This window comes from Sarcophilus harrisii, chromosome 2 (genome assembly GCF_902635505.1).
Source record: "Sarcophilus harrisii chromosome 2, mSarHar1.11, whole genome shotgun sequence".
NCBI lineage: Eukaryota > Metazoa > Chordata > Mammalia > Dasyuromorphia > Dasyuridae > Sarcophilus > Sarcophilus harrisii.
Window position 1 is genome coordinate 129050614 of NC_045427.1, and position 17884 is coordinate 129068497.

General features: G+C 38.4%; 1 protein-coding gene across 3 annotated transcripts in view; it reads left to right on the top strand.

Moving 5' to 3' along the window:
- Positions 1 to 439: 439 nt before the first annotated feature.
- The window catches only part of AP3M2 (adaptor related protein complex 3 subunit mu 2), a 34590-nt gene continuing 17145 nt past the window's right edge, over positions 440 to 17884 (top strand). Inside the window, exons 1-2 of one of the 3 annotated variants that reach the window (XM_031950770.1) lie at positions 440 to 513; positions 2899 to 3231. In XM_031950770.1, coding sequence (XP_031806630.1) covers positions 2959 to 3231 — 273 coding nt within the window. In that variant the 5' untranslated portion in view covers positions 440 to 513; positions 2899 to 2958. The other 2 variants (XM_031950772.1, XM_031950771.1) reach the window with 2 other exon arrangements.

The following is a 17884-nucleotide window of genomic DNA, read 5'->3' on the forward strand; positions in this document are numbered from 1 at the left end:
TCACGGATAGCTTGTACGGTTCCCGTTTCGGCGACAGAAGCTGCGACACTCAGCTGCCAGAGATCCTGAAAATAGGACATCCACCCGCAGACCGGCCCCAGCCCACAGTCCCTCCGCCCACACGCCCTTTCTGCTCGACCAATCAGAGGCCCGAGCGACTAGGCAGCCCCAATCAGAGGCCGCACCAGGACAACCAATCAGTAAGCTCAGAGCCTGGAGGCCTTGGAGGAGCCTCGGGGAGGGGCCACCCCAAGGACGGAGGAGGAGAAGAACAACAAGGCCAATCAGAGACTCCCTCTTCTTCTTCTCCTGGGGGCGGGGAGCAGTCTCGCCGCGGCGACCAATGGAAGCAGCTGAGGGCGGGGCGCTGGCTCCGGTGTGGGCGGGGCGCTGGCTCCGGTGTGGGCGGGGCGCTGGCTCCGTGTGGGCGGGGCGCTGGCTCCGTGTGGGCGGGGCAGGAGGGGCAGAGGCGGGGCTCGTCCAGCGCGGCGTAGCGGGTCGGCCAGAAGCCGGGTGAGGGGCCGTTTTTTTCCGGGCCAGGTCGGGGTGGGGGCTGCGCGAATGCCCTGTCTCTGGGGCCTGGGGGGCCTGGGAGGTTCGTAAGGGCCGGAGGGAGCAGCACGGAGAGACCCTCTGAGCGGCGCATTCTCGGGTGCGATGGATAGTGGCAGGTCGCGCCAGACTCAGCCGCCGAAGCTCTGGATTGCGACAGATTGAGAGAGGCTGGGGAGGGGTCTCCCCCGACCCTGGGGAGGTTCTGGATCCTGCCCGGATGCTGCCGGGGACCGGGGGAGGATGGGGGCGGGGGGATGGAAGGAGAGGCTAGAAAGCTTCGTTGCCATGGCAGCGGATGTATGGATCCTAGCAAGGCCGCATCAGCCCATCCTCCTTCGTTCCGTCCCCTCCCCATCCATCCCTCCGTCATGTCACCCGGACCCACCGGCCCTCGGGAAGCCAGGCTGGGGCCAGCTCTGGAGGGACCGGATTAGACATCTGCCATCGCATGCAGCCCGCCATCCCTTCCTCCATCCCTTCCTCTTCGCCTCCATCACTCCTCCCTCCTCTGGCTCCATCTCCCCCTTTTATCAACTGAGGCGCCCACTCTCCTGCGTAAGTTCGGGGGGCAGAGTGACTAGAAGCTTTGCACGGGTGTTTTTGATGGAACTCACCTCTGCCCCTGCTCGGCCATGTTGGAAGCTTACTCTCATTCCCCCCCCCCCATTCCCTCCCTCCCTCTCTCTCTTCCTTTTGCTCTTCCTCCTCTCCCTTCCTCCTTTCTTCCCTTTCTCCCCTCTTCTTCCTTTCCTCCTCTTCTCCTCCCTCTTCACCTCCTTCCTTTTCTCTTTCTCTCACTCTTCCCTCTCTTCTCCCCCTCTCCCCTTTCCTTCTTCCCTTTCTCCTTTCCTTCTCCCTCCCTTTCTTCTCCTCTCTCTAACTCTCTCCTCCCTCTCCTCTTTCCTTCTCTCTTTCATTCTTCCTTCTCTACTCTCCCTCCTTTTATCACCCCTCTTCCACTCTCCTTCCTTTTCCTCCTTCCCTTCTTCTTCCCTTTCTCTCTTCCCCTCCTCCCTTCCTCCTCCTCTTCTCCTCTCTCTTTTTCTCACTCTTCTTCCCTGTTTCCCCCCTTTCTCCCCTTCTTTTTCCATTTCCTTCTCCTCCCTCCTTTCCTCTCTTCCTCTTCCCTCTCTCTCTTTCTTTCTCCAATTTCCCACCGCTTTTGTTTTCTCTTTTCCCTCCCAACTCTCTCTCTCTCTCTCTCTCTCTCTCTCTCTCTCTCTCTCTCTCTCTCCCTCTCTCTCTCTCTTTCTGTCTCTCTCTGTCTCTGTCTCTCTCTCTTCCCCTCTCTCTCACTTCTTCTTCTCTCTCTCTCTCTCTTTCCCTCTCCCTCTCTCTTTCTGTCTCTCTCTGTCTCTCTCTCTGTCTCTCTCTCTCTGTGTCTCTCTTCCTCTTCTCTCTCTCTCTCTCTCTCTCTCTCTCTGTCTTAGAGAGACAGAGATATTGCTACAACAGGAAAGGTATGAACTGTACCTCAGAGAGTTGATTTTTATATAGAGTGTAAGATGTGGCCAAATTGGTGAAATAAACAACTTATCTAAGGCAGCTAGACAGGGTGTCAATGCAGTGTTGAGCTTTAATGGCTTAAAACTGCATTTTGAGATAGCCTAGGCTACTGTGGCACAGTGGAAATAACAGGACTTGGTATCAGAACTAGGTTTCTAATGATGACTGCTACTTACTGTTTAAACTGGAGCATGTGGTTATCCTTAGGAATCAGTTAACTCAGTTATAAAATGAAGAGATTAGGTCATCTCTGCATCCTTAAATTTTACAATCCCTGATATCTGGTATCTTGTGAATCGGAGTAAGAGAAGAAAATTTTTTTCTAGTATAAATTACTACTTGTTCTCTCTAAATTTTGTAGCCACCCCATACCTAGCACAATTTTCTTTATACAGTAGGCTTCTAATACAAGGTGTTCCAAAAGTTTTGAAGTGTGTTAAGTTATCAATGCTTGAAACATTTCACTAAAACCCCTGTATTTGTTAAATGAAGAGTACAAGCAAATATAAAGCAGGGACTTTCCCCATAGTAATTTATACTTTTGGGGAGTCAAGACATAAATATGTTAAAAATAAAATAAGAAAAGATTAAAATGATAATTCATTGTAAAGAAGAGGTGTTGCAAGATGTTTTATAACTAATTGCTAACAAAACCACACAAAAATGAAAGTTCAGAAGAGGGAAATATTTGGATTATAACTATTAATATTTTTGAGGTGTTGAAACATTACTTGCTTTTTGATGGATAGGTATAATTTGGAAAGTGAAAAAAGGAAAAGGTGGGCATTCCAGACAGGTAGAGCATCACCCTCTTAATTAACTCATTTTGTTTTCCAGGATTGAATTTCTATCAAGTCTCTGAGTCATTTATACTGAAAAAGGCTTTCTTCTCTCACCATGATTCACAGCCTGTTCTTGATCAACTCCTCTGGGGACATTTTTCTAGAGAAGCACTGGAAAAGTGTGGTTAGTCGTTCTGTTTGTGATTATTTTTTTGAGGCTCAAGAGAGAGCTACTGAGGCAGAAAATGTGCCTCCTGTGATTCCTACTCCTCATCACTATCTCCTAAGTGTTTATCGCCACAAGATTTTTTTTGTAGCTGTGATCCAGACAGAGGTGCCACCTCTTTTTGTCATTGAATTCCTTCATCGTGTGGTAGACACATTTCAGGTGGGTGAATCTAGAAAAGGCTTACTTATAATATCTTTTAAAATTTTACATTTGACTAATTCTGCACCTCAAATTAATGATGGGGAAGGTATTTTCCCAAAAGCGTCTTGCTATTGTTCAGTTCAACAGAAAAGCAATCTCATAGGTGATGAAAATTATTCTTTGGTCACTTTTACTTCTAGAATGAGGAACTGATTGCCTTTTAGATGTGAAGGACTATCATAGTCTCTCAAAGTTGGATACTACATCAAACATCATATAATACTACCTGTCCTTGACCGGATGTAGTCAGATGATATTAAAGTTGCTAGTTCACAACTGTTTCAAATCTGGTGACTAGTTTTAATTCTGTTTTCCTTCATAATCTAGATGATTAGAAATATCATTTTATAATATGGTTCTTTCTAGATACTAGCCACAGGAATAAATTGCTTTGAATTACATCAAAATAAAATAACCATGAAGAATTTTTAAAGAGAAAAGGACCACACTAAGTTAATGTTTTTTATTTACAAATTTTGTTTCACACAGCAGACAAATAATTTCTCTGACAAATCACCAAAAAAGTGTATTTACAGAAAAAGTAAGGAAAGCAACTTATATAAACAACCTATACTAAAAGAGTATATGTGACTAATACTACATGTAGTTTTATGCCTTTGTAATTTTTCACTTAAAAGAAAGGAAAGGCATGTGCTTTAATAAGTTAGTACCATAAGTTAATTATTATTGTAGCAAAATCCTAGTTTCAGGGGTGAATGGTTTGTACAAAAACAGCCTTTAATTTGCAGTGTTTGTCTATAGCTTATGGTGAGTTCATAATGAGGCAGCTAGGTGGCACAGTGAATAGATTCTGGATCTGGGTTTTAAATCTGGCTTCAGACACTTACTGTTTGACTCTGAGGAAATCACTTAATTCTGTCTACCTCAGTTTCCTTATTTCTAAAATGAGCTAGAGAAGGAAATGGCAAAGGACTACAGTATCTTTGTCAAGAAAATCCCAAATGGGATCATGAAGAGTCAGTCAGGATTGAACAACAACATAGAGTATATAATGTTGGTGTTAAACCTTTATTCAGATAGAAACCTAAGAAGATTTCATTATTAAAATAGTTTATTTAGCTTTCAAATTTCACAAAGTAGTAGTTCTCTTTTTTTGTCTTCAAACATCAGCAGGCTTCAAATCTTCAAGGAGAAAAGTTAAGTTATGCAAGACCATTAATACAATGTAGAATATAATTTTCTTAGTTATTTTGGACAATTTAGCTAAGGTCTGACTCTAGACAGTAAAATCTACTACTTAACTATGATTACTTCTAAATCAAATTTTCTTCTCAGTTCCCATGATCTCCATTTGCATAGTGCAAAGTAAAGACTTTTTGACTGAACTTCTGCATCATGTGAGCTTTGGAATTAGCTGCATGAATACAAAAATTGGAGGATTGGCAGAGAACACAAACACTGAAACATTTAGCTAATACAAATAAAAAAAGCATTGTCAGAGCCCAGCTATATCACATGTTTAAAGCTTATTTTATGCCAAGGAAAGCCAAAGCATGTTTTATAATCTTAATTTAATATGTTCATATATATGTATAATACATAGATATATATATGTGTGTATATCTATATCTATATATAGATATAGATATAGATATACACACATACACTTCTGAAGATTGGTAATACAAAAAAGTAAACAATTGTGAGATCAAAATTGATATGGAACACTACTTCTTCCATAGTTTAGAGAGGTATAATTTCATGATTGTGAGTACTTGCACTACCGATGCAGATTGCAGTCAATCAGTAAGTCACTTTATAAACATATATATTTACTCTTACTTCATGCCATGCATCATGCTAAGTTTTGGGAATACAAAAAGAGGCAAAAGACATTCTTTATCCTCAAGGAGCTTACAATCCATTTGGGGAGACAGCATGCTGACACATATACAAAGCAAACTATATATGGGAGATTTAGGAAATAATACTGGAAAGGCATTGGATTTATGAGGGGTTGGGAAAGGCTTCTTTTAGAAGATGGGAGTTGGGACTTAAAATGAAGCCTGGGAAGGCAGTGGTCAGAGCAGAGGAGGGAAAACATTCCAGACAAAAGGTATAAGCCAGAGAAATTTCCTGAGATGAAAGATGGAGTGTCTTGGTGGAACAGCTAGGAAATCTGTATCAGTAGATTTAAGAGTACACACTGGGGTGTTAAGTATAAGATTATTAGAAAGATGGTAGGGTCAAACCTGTATTTTAAGAAAATCACTTTAGTGTCTGAATGGAAGATGAACAGGAATAGGGAGAGATTTGAGGCAGACAGATTCACCAGCAGGTTATTGTTGTAGTCCAGGTCTGAGATGAGGGGAGAAATCTGAATTAGCAGCCTCAGAGGAGATAATGAGGTGTATTCAGGAGATGTTACAAAAGTGAAATGGACAGGCCTTGGTAACAGCTTAGATTTATGGAGAGCAAAAGATAGTGAGAAATTCGGAATGGCTTGTAGATTGTGAGCCTGAGATACTGGGAGATGGTATTGTCTTCTGTAGTAATAGGGAAGATAGAACAGTCCTTCCAAGTTTTTCTTGATAAAAAAAAATCCTGTTGGCCAACCTTTTGAAGGTAAGTCTTTCCTCTTTTGTCTGGGAAGTTCCTCAAATGACAGGTGTGCAGTCCATTGCTGAGACCTTCCAGAACTTCTGTTCTGCTGGCAGAGTTTTGGCAGTTTAACATCTATACCATGGTAAGGCATTGAAGGTAGACTTTAGTGGACTAGCTACTTCATAAAGTGAAAATTATAGAGGTGAATGATAATTATAGATGAAATGAAAACAAAATTATAGAAGCAAATGATCTCAGCAAGTAAGAGATGGAGTAGAATAAGTTCATTTCAAGAATACAGTTAAGTCCATATTATGTGCAAGGCATTAAGGATCCAAAGACAAGACTGAAAAAGGCTTTATGTTGAAAGAACTCCATTGTTTTAGGAAGATACACTAACATAAACAAACATATACAAAACATTTTCAAGAGGGAAAGAGAACTATAGTGAGAATCAGGAAGGGTCTCATATAGATGATAGCAGGTGAGCTGTCCTTTGAAGAAAGCTAGGGATGCTAAGAGATGAATAAGGAATATTTTATAGATGTGGAAGTCATATGTCGAGACACAAATATGTGAGAATGGAATTTATGGGAAACAAGAAAACCAGTGTATTTGAAATGGAGAATATAAAAGGGAATAATATGAAATAAGACTGGAGAAGTAGGTTGGAGCCAAATTGTGCCAGGCTAATGAATTTGTGTTTTATACCATAGTGAGTTTGTAGTCACTGAAGGAGGTTAGTTGTGAATGGGAGAAAATATAACGATTTAGGGGAATCACAGGGTCAAGTAGAAGCTACTGTTGTTGTTTTTTTAAAAATAATTATAGGTTTTTATTGACAGAGCCCATGCCTGGGTAATTTTTTACAACATTATCCCTTGCACTCACTTCTGTTCTGACTTTTCCCCGCCCTCCCTCCACCCTCCCTCCCACCCCCCTGATAGCAAGCAGTCCTATACATGTTAAATATGTCACAGTATATCCTAGATACAATGTATGTATGCAGAACTGAACAGTTCTCTTGTTGCACAGGAAGAATTGGCTTCAGAAGGTAAAAATAACCCGGGAAGAAAAACCAAAATGCAAACAGTTTACATTCATTTCCCAGGGTTCTTTCTTTGGGTGTAGCTGCTTCTGTCCATCGTTGATCAATTGAAACTGAGTTGGATCTTCTCTTTGTCAAAGAAATTCACTTCTATCAGAATACATCCTCATACAGTATCATTGTTAAAGTATATAATGATCTCCTGGTTCTGCTCATTTCACTTAGCATCACTTTATGTAAGTCTCTCCAAGCCTCTCTGTATTCATCCTGCTGGTTATTTCTTACAGAATAATAATATTCCATAACATTCATATACCACAATTTACCCAACCGTTTTCTCAATTGATGGGCATCCATTCATTTTCCAGTTTCTAGCCACTACAAATAGGGCTGCTACAAACATGCTTGCACATACAGGTCCCTTTCCCTTCTTTAGTATCTCTTTGGGGTATAAGCGCAGTAGTAGCACTGCTGGATCAAAGAGTATGTACAGTTTGATAACTTTTGGGGCATAATTCCAGATTGCTCTCCAGATTGGTTGGGTTCGTTCACAACTCCACCAACAATGCATCAATGTCCCAGTTTTTCCGCATCCCCTCCAACATTCATCATTATTTTTTCCTGTCATCTTAGCCAATCTGACAGATGTGTAGTGGTATCTCAGTCTTAATTTGCATTTCTCTGATTAATAATGACTTGGAGCATCTTTTCATATGGCTAGAAATAGTTTCAATTTCATCATTTGAAAATTGTCTGTTCATATCCTTTGACCATTTGTCATTTGGAGAATGGCTTGATTTCTTATAAATTAGAGTCAATTCTCTATATATTTTGGAAATGAGGCCTTTATCAGAACCTTTAACTGAAAATGTTTTCCCAGTTTGTTGCTTCCATTCTAATCTTGTTTGCATTAGTTTTGTTTGTTCAAAGGCTTTTTAATTTGATGTAATCAAAATTTTCTATTTTGTGATCAATAATGATCTCTACTTCATCTTTGGTCACAAATTTCTTCCTCTTCCACAAGTCTGAGAGATAAACTATCCTATGTTCCTCTAATTTATTTATAATCTTGTTCTTTATGCCTTAATCATGGACCCATTTTGATCTTATCTTGGTATATGGTGTTAAGTGTGGGTCCGAAGCTGTTTTTGAAGATGAGACAGGGGAGGGAAAAATTTGGAACACAAGGTTTTGCAAGGGTTGATTCTGAAAAATCCATGCATATGTTTTGTAAATAAAAAGCTTAAATAAAAAAAGTAAAGATGAGGCAGACCTGAGTGTGTTTGTTGGTCTGAGGACAGGAGCCAGTAGAACAGGAGAGATTAAGGGTAAGAGAGGGGATGATTTATTTTTTTTTTCTTTTATTTATTTATTTATTTTTTATTTAATAGCCTTTTATTTACAGGATATATACATGGGTAACTTTACAGGATTAACAATTGCCAAACCTCTTGTTCCAATTTTTCACCTCTTACCCCCCCCCCCCCCGATGGCAGGATGACCAGTAGATGTTAAATATATTAAAATATAACTTAGATACACAATAAGTATACATGACCAAAACATTATTTTGCTGTACAAAAAGAATCAGACTCTGAATTATTGTACAATTAGCTTGTGAAGGAAATCAAAAATGCAGGTGTGCATAAATATAGGGATTGGGAATTCAATGTAATGGTTTTTAGTCATCTCCCAGAGTTCTTTTTCTGGGTATAGCTAGTTCAGTTCATTACTGCTCCATTAGAAATGATTTGGTTGATCTCGTTGCTGAGGATGGCCTGATCCATCAGAACTGGTCATCATCTAGTATTGTTGTTGAAGTATATAATGATCTCCTGGTCCTGCTCATTTCACTCAGCATCAGTTCGTGTAAGTCTCTCCAGGCCTTTCTGAAATCATCCTGTTGGTCATTTCTTACAGAACAGTAATATTCCATAATTTTCATATACCACAAATTATTCAGCCATTCTCCAACTGAAGGACATCCATTCAGTTTCCAGTTTCTAGCCACTACAAAAAGGGCTCCCACAAACATTCGTGCAATACAGGTACCTTTCCCTTCTTTATAATCTCTTTGGGATATAATCCCAGTAGTAACACTGCTGGATCAAAGGGTATGCACAGTTTGATAACTTTTTGAGCATAGTTTCAAACTACTCTCCAAAATGGTTGGATTCGTTCACAACTCCACCAACCATGCATCAATGTCCCAGTTTTCCCACATGAGGGGATGATTTAAGGGATAAACTCCTATAGAAGATCCCAGGGGTAAAGTGATTGGGTTAAAGGTTATGTTAGCCTCAACAAAGAGAAAGATGCCTTTTCATCAGATTGAAGCAAAAGAGAAGATAAAAGTTTGAAGAAATGGAGTAGGGAAGGAAATGGATGTCTACTATTTGCTCAGAAGGCAGAGTTGTAGGAGAAGGGAAGATATGAGCTATATAAATTTAAGAAAGGGAAGAGAATGGTGGTCAGTTGATGGTTGTAACAAAGATTTGGACCCAGTGATAAAAATGGATAATAATAATAGCTAGCATTTATATAGAGCTTTAAAGGTTTACAGAATACTTTTATATATGTTATCTCATTTGATCCTCACAGCTTTGTCAGGTAGATTTTATTATTATCCCCATTTTACAGATGAGGGGTATTAAGTTATGTTCTAGGTCTCATATCTAGTAAATGTGGCGAGACAGTCTTTGAATTCATGTCTTTTCTGACCTGATGTACAGCAGTCTGCTCACTATGCTTCTTAGTTACCTTCTAGGATGAAGTGAAGTAGATAGAGTGAATCCCAATGGAGGACAGGTTGCTGAGTGATGGTGGGCTAATGAGTAGTTTGCCTACTCCTCCTGACCCAATTCTTAGGAATGCATGAGAGAAGGAGCATCTAGTACTAAAGATGACCAAGATATGCTGTCTTCCCTCATGCAAGATGTAAATAATGTGAAGTCTAGAAATCCAGGATTAAGAAGAATTAACAACAGAATGCAGATTTTGGAGGATACAGTAGAATGATGGAGTAGAGAAGGTGAGGACTTTTAAAGGCTAAGACCAGGGTCCTCAAACTTTTTAAATAGGGGGCCAGTTCACTGTCCCTCAGACTGTTGGAGGGCTATAGTAAAATACTGGAGTACTACAGTGGGAGACTATAGTAAAAACAAAAACTTTGTTTTGTGGGCCTTTAAATAAAGAAACTTCATAGCCACGGGTGAGGGGGATAATCATCCTCAGCTGCCGCATTTGGATCGCGGGCCATAGTTTGAGGACCCCTGGACTGAGATAATTAAGGATGCACATACAGAGAGACATAAAATAGGAAGAGGAATTTCATCTCAAAAGTCATTGACTCTACCTGGGATAAAGCAGACCTGAGAATTTGTCGATCACAGCTTAAGGAAAATCTTCACCGGTTGATCAGAGCCCCCATGCATAAATAAGCAACCCTGTGGTACCTGAGTACAGAATCTTTAAAGAAAGAGTTCTGTTATTACTTCTGACTCTTAAGACTAGGATGTCTATAATTTTGAGTCCCTAAAGGTGAAGAAAGAATAACATGCTGATGGACAGCTGACAACTGGACCAAACCCAGGGTTCAAGGCCATCTTCCCTACCATTTTGGAAGATATCCTACATTTGGAACAAGCATTAAGCAAGTTCCCAGGCCCCGAATTTTGGAAACCAAAGCCCTCTTATTTACCTTTGAAATGCTTAGGCTTAGGATATATGATGGCTTTGATGATGTTTTAGAACAAGCCCTTTCGTGCCCTAGCTCCTCAAGGTTTAAGCAAAGAGATACAAGATCAAGGGGGGATTTGTTAATGACAGCGGGAATTCTGGTGTATGAGCAAGGGAAGATTTTGAACTTCGAAGGAATGAGGCCTGGGGAAATACCTGGGGAGGAGTGTGAGGTAGGAAGGACAGATTTGTGTATGCTGGTACTCCATCTATGTTAGCTGGTGTCTGATCTCTTGAACTGTACATTCTTTGCTTAGATACTTACATTATGAAACTTGATCTTATCTAACGGTTTCTGTGGTGAAACATGTGATAGCTAGTTAACATCCGCATAGCAGCAATACATGACTGATTATAATACAGGAAGTAGGAAAAGATGTTTAATCTAGTTAAACCATAAAGGAGTTTAGGACGTAAAAAATTTGGTTGTGTTTTGAGTTTGACTTTCAAATTTAATAGTTTTGAGGGTAATCAGACAAATCTAAATATTATGTCTTATTTGAAAAGTAATAGCTATACTTTGCTTTTAAGAGTAGTCTGGTACATGGTACAAAAGGGTGCTTGCTTTATAATTATTAGAATTTTGTATGTTAAAAGCCTCTTTTCCAAGATCTGGAGTGATATCAAGTCTGGCTTATAAAATCTTGTAATTTAAAAAAAATAGATTTGGGATGAAAACTTGATAACCAAAAGCAAAACTTCTATTGACCTTAACTCTCCATTTTAGTATGAAAGAAATGTTTAGGTAAGACAGAACTTATCTAAGTTTATGGAACTCACCAGAACCCAGAATTTCAGTGTCACAGAATTAGAATTTCATTTACAGAATTGAGTCCTCAATTATCACCCTATCTATCCATGCTATCATAGATTTTAGAATGATTTCCTTAACTTAGCTAATCAAGCAATTATTTGGTCAACAGGTATTGAGTTAGCTTCTACAATGGGTCAAGCACTGTTAAGACTTGAGGAGGTAAAAATAAAAAATAGTGTCTTCCCTAAAAATGCTTACATTCCAGCAAAGGAGATATCATGTTCAGATAAAAATTCTATGAAAAATATGTGCAAACTAAGCATAAGATAATCTTGAAAAGGAGATATACTAGTAGCTGGATCAGGGGAATCAGAAAAAGCTTCAAGTTAGAGGTAATGTTTGAACAAAAATTTGAAGGAAACTTAGGAATTCTAAGAGACAAAGGTGAGGAATATATTCCAAGGATGAGAGACAGATTATACAAAGGTATGGAGATGAGAAATGGAATTTTGTGTGTGAGCAGCCAGAAGAAAGACAATCTGGCTGGATAAGGAGTATCTGAAGATAAGTAATTTATAATGAGGCTAGAAAGTTAGGTTGGAGTCCGTTGTAGAGGCTTTCAGTGTCAGAGTAGTTTTTATTTGATCCCTAGAGCCAGTGAAGTGTTTTATTAAGCAGGGGAGTGATATGATCTGACCTGTGTTTTAGGAATATCACTTTCACAACTCTGGAGAATGAATTGAAGAGGTAAGAGACCAGTGGTCTATAGTTTTCTCTGGAGACATGTAGCTCCTCTGAGGCATTTTTTGAGATTGTTTGGAGGGTAATTTGGAAAGGCTTCAGAAAGTTCATTTCTCATTCTGCCATCTTGGCACCAGAAATATTTCCTTTCTTTAACAAAATGCTCTTTGCCATACTTAACTCTGCTGATTTCCAGATTTCTACATATGACTATGTCTTCTTAATTTGCAGTGTTGTTCTTGTCACCCAGACTAACCTCCATTTTAACCAATTCCATTTCTTTGGTAAGATACATGCCTTTCCAGAATTATATTCCAATCTTAGATCCAATCAGGCATACCTATGAGATTCATGTTAGAATCTCTAGATTAGCTTGTACATTGAAGAAACTAAAGATTTCATGGAATGCACATAATAAAGTTAACAAGCCAGATGAAGTAGAGATCATAGGCGTTGTTTTGAGCCTCATATGTGAAGTGATTTGCAAACCCTAAAGAACTATATAAATTTCAGTATTATTATTATTCTCAATTTATATTCAATAATATTTACATAGACAGGATGATAATCTATTATCCTTTTATGTTTGATATTCTTTGAACTATTGTGCAGATGGATAAGATGATTGTGCATTTTATAATTGTATAAACCTTTTGTGTTATAAGCAATTTTTCCTTCTTTAGATTTAAGTAGCTCTTTGAACTGAACTCGTTAATATTATAATAAATAAGATAGCTGGTTGACCCAATGGATAGAGCTCCAGGCTTCAAAGACTTCAAAGTCAAAAAGATCCAAATTCAAATCCAGTCTCAAAAACTTATGATCCATGTGATCCTGAACAAATCACTTAATCCTATTTCCCTCAGTTTCATCATTTATAAAATAAGCCAGAGATAGAAATGCCAAACTTCTCCAGTGTGTTTGCCAAGGAAACCCTAGCAAGGGTCACAAGGAGTTGGACAGAGCTGAAAACAATGACTGAACATAACAGAATAAAGCTATTCCTTAGTTGCTCAACATTGATCTCCAATACATCATTGAATAACTTGGAGATGAAGATATCATTGACAGAAAGCAGTATGAAATGTGTTAGGAGCAGTATTTTATTTTCCCTTACAGGTACAGGAAAACTGCTCTTTATTGATCTAGGAGATTGATGATCTTGATAGGCTTTCCTGATTACTGAGGACTTAAAAGACTTAGCCTTATGAGAAAGTAATTCACAGTCTTTGACAGAAACCACATTTCAATGTAAGATAGCACATTTCTTTTTTCTTCTTTTTTTAGGGCAACTTTATTCCCATTTTCCTCACCTTAACTAAATTCTCTGCCCCACCCCACTGCCATTGAAAACAAGAGAAAAGAAAAATAAAACCTTTATAAAAATTTCCAGCTAAGTAAAATGAATTCCTACATTGGCTGTGCCTGAAAATACATTCCTTTTTTATCATCTTGAAGAGATCACTTCTAGTAGCTAATCTGATTTTTAAAAAGAAAAAGGATAACCAAATTGCTCCTATCAAAAATGAAGACGAATGAATAAAAATGGAAGAGGACATATATATGGAGAGAGAAAGAAAGAGAAACCCTTTTGCCCAATTATATATCAACGAAACTGATAAAGGAAATGAATGATACTTACAAAATATAAAATAATTACATTAACAAAAGAAGAAATAGATTAAATAATTCAGGATCAGAAATAAACATCAAATAAGCCATAAATAAACTCCCAAATTTAAAAAAAAACAATTCAGATGGGTTTGTAAGTCAGTTCTATTAAGCATTTAAAGAACAATGAATTTAAATACCACATAGACTATTTGTAATAATGAGAAAGACATCCATTTAATCTCCTTCTATGATATAAATATGGTATTTCTATACTATAATTATGATCTCCCTGGTCTAAATCAGGGAGATAAAAAAAATTATAGATCCCAATATCCTCAATGAATATTGATGTAAATTTTTAAAATTTTCAAAATCTCCCTTTTATCCCCTCCCCTAATTATTGAGAAGGCATAAAATATGTTACCCATTATACATGTGAAATCATGCAAAACATTTCCACATTAACCATGTTACAAAACAAAAACAAAAATCAAGAAAGATAAAATGAAAAAAATGTACTACAATCTGTACTGAGAGTTCTAAAAAGAATTCCTTTAAAAATAACTAAAGAAGCTATAAAACACTTGGGAATGTATCTTCCAAGATTCAGTCCTGAACCCTATGAACAGTGCTATTGAAAACTCTTTGTAGAAATAACATCCTTAAATAAAGAAGCAATAATTGCTCATGGGCCAATTTAGCCAATATAATAAAAATTCAATACTACCTAAATTAATTTATTCATTGTAGTGCCAAACTCCCAAAAATATTTTCTAGAGCTAGAAAAAAATAATAAAATAGGGAAGGGGCAAATTCCCTTCAGTATTCTGAAAGGAAAAATGGGGGAAAAAGTGAGAAAGAAGAAGAATAGATCAGAAATGCATCAGATAGAAGAAAACAGTAGCATGTTTGATAAGTTCACAGATCCCAATTATTTGAGAAAGGATTCAACATTTGTTAAAAAATTTCTGGGAAACCTGGGCTGCAATCTGACAAAAATTAGAATTAGTTCAACAGTTCTTATTATATACATTTCAGGATTTCTGCAAGATCTTCATACCTACTATACCAGTCTCAGGGCACACAGAATTTCTATTATACATCATCCTTGATGACATTTCCCCATTTTGCCATTTTCACTCCCCTCCTCCCATGAGGATGGTTTAGGCAATGAGAGGTTCTTGTTTAATAGTAGTAATAAAATGATAACAAAAAGCTCATTCTTCTTGTTTGATAGATTTCAGATAAAAATGGTCTTGAAATTGCTATCCTGATTTTTTAATATTTAATATTCTATTCATTATTGAACAAGTCAACAAAATTATTGAACTGCTTTTTGTAATTTCATAAAAGTATTAGGATGTGTGCTTATCTTCTGTAGGCTTATTGAAAGTATTCTTGGTACAAGTCCCATAGGAAACAGGAGACAAGGATTATACACACACACACACACACACACACACACACACACACACACTCTTTTCTCATATAATGGTGATGATGATGGGATGATGATGATGTAACCCCTGTATATAGAACATTTGTGCACATAGCAGGTGCTGCATAAATGCTTATTTCCTTGCTTTCCCTTATGTCCCAGGCACTGTACTGTGTTGAATACTGAGAATACAAAAAAAGTCAAAAAACAGTCTCTGCTCCCAAGGGGAAAGTCTAATGAGGAAATCTCAATACCACCAGAGAGAAGCATTGTTAGGTTTAAATGAACATCAGAAAAAACAGAAACAGGCTATATAGCCATCAGAATATACTACAGACACCTGGAGATAAATGAGAGGAGTAAAGGAAACATCATAGTCTGGCAGAATTATATGGGAGTACTGGGAGATTTCATTTATCTGAATGTGTGCTGGAGTTCTCTCACTAATGATCATTTCATCCTTCAAAAAGTGGAGGAATCAAGATGGAGGTATTCTACTGGGTGAATCTGATTCTCACCAGTGATAAGGCACTGTTACAGAGGTGGAACTAATAGAAATCTTAAACGATCTGAGTGGCCATTCCACCTTAGAGTTTGTGATAGAAAAGAGAAAGCTGAACAGATCTTGAAATGCATTCAAAATTTGAGGAGCACAGATTTCAAATGATTCAGATTTAGAAGTAGGATTCTTATGAAATTGCAAAGAGGGAAGTTAACCCAGAAGAGATGGGAAATTTTTGAGAATGATATTCTGATGATGCAGAAGTGGTTTTGGTGAGGAGGAAAAGGGAAAGTCATCTAAAGAAACAGATGTTGGTGCATAGAGAACTTAGTGACCAACTTGGACTATTAAAAAGAAGTACCGGAAGTGGAAGCAAAGATAGTTAATAGTTGGTAACTATAAAAACCTGGAATAGTGGGGGCTTGGCTAACGTTCAGATTGAGCAAAGGCTGGGCAGAGAACTGAGAACAACCAAGAAGTGGCTAGAATCCAAGAAGTCTCTAATCCAAGGCCAGATGACCAGTGTATTAGAGTGTTGTAAGATGGATGGTGTGCTGAGGTGTTTGGCCAGGTCACCTCTGAAGTCCTTTCCAGCTCTGAGAGTCTGTAATCTCGGGCAGAGACTAGGGAAGACTCACCAGAGGCATCTTTGTATTCAAATATTTGTTAGATCTTCATTAGGAGTAAGGAGTAGATTTGATCTGTGTTACTCCAGAAGGTAGAACTAGGACCAGTGCATACAAGTTTCAAGGAGATAGATTTTGGCTCAGCATAAGAAAACCTTTTTAACAATTAGAACTGTCCAATAATGGAACAGACTGACTCTTAAGGAAATAAGTTCCTCATCACTGGAGATGTTCTAGAAAAGATTCACTATTTGCCAAAAGATTATTCTTAGAATCCTAGACTTGGAAGGAACATCATCTAGTCTAAACTTGACCTGAAGCAAAAATATCTCTGCAGTGGTTATCCATTATGAGAAATTAAGCACCATCTGCCAGGGACTGTGCTAAGTTCTGCAAATACAAAAAGAGGATAAAAGACAGTCCCTACCCTCAAGGAGCTTACAATCTACTGGAGGAGACAACACACCAATAGACACATCAAATTACATACAAAATAAATAGCAAATAGTTAAAAGAGGGAAAGAACTGAAATTAAAAGGGGTTGGGAAAGGCTTCCTCTCCAGGGGAAATTTTAGCCAATACTTAAAGAAAGCCAAAGAGATCAGCAGTGGGAGCAGAGGAGGTAGGGCATGGGGAATATCCAGAGAAAATGCCAGGAAGCAAGAGATGGGACAACCAGAAGGCCAGAGTCAGTGGACCCAAGAATATACATTGGGAATACAAGAATACCTGTTTGAAAAAGATATGAGGAGATAGATTATGGAAGGTTTTGAAGGCCAAGCTGATCATTTTTGCATTTCCTTCTAGAGGTAATGGGAAGCCACTGAAGTTTATTTTTAGCTTATTTTTTATTTATAATAACTTTTTTATTTTTCAAAATACATGCAAAGATAGTTTTCAGCATTTATCCTTGCAAACTCTTGTGTTCCAAATTTTTCTCCCTTTCTCTCCCCTCCCCTAGAACATCAAGTAATCCAATATAGGTCACACATGTACAGTTCTTCTAACATATTTCTATATTTATCAAAGCTACTGAAGTTTAACTGAGTAGGGAATGGGTATTTTAGGAAAATCACTTTAGTGGCCTACTGAAGAATGCATGGAATGAGAGACACTTACAGTGGCAGTATTAGGAGACTGGAAAGGTGGGAAGGAGGGAGGTTCAGCCAAAAAAGGAGAGCATTTGGTACTTGATCCTAGAAACAATAAGAAGCCAAGGGAGTTTATTGAGCAGAGGAGACATAATCATAACTGTGCTTTAGGAGAATCACTTTGGTGGCTGAATGGAGGATAGATTGAAATGGGGAGAGAAATGAGGCAAGCTCTGCTAAAAGTCCAGCGGGCTAAAAGTCCAGGCATGTGATGATGAGGTCCTCTGCCAGAGTGTTGCTGTGTTTGTGGGAGAGGGGAACATATATAGGAAAGATGTTGCAGAGATGAAATGGGTAGAGATAAGATATAAGGGATGAGAGATAGTGAGAAGCTGAGGATGACTTCTAGATTATGAGCTGGAAGAACTGGAAGGAAGGATAATACCGTCATTCTCTACATGGGTAGAGAAGATAAGAGGTGGGGAAACTTAGTG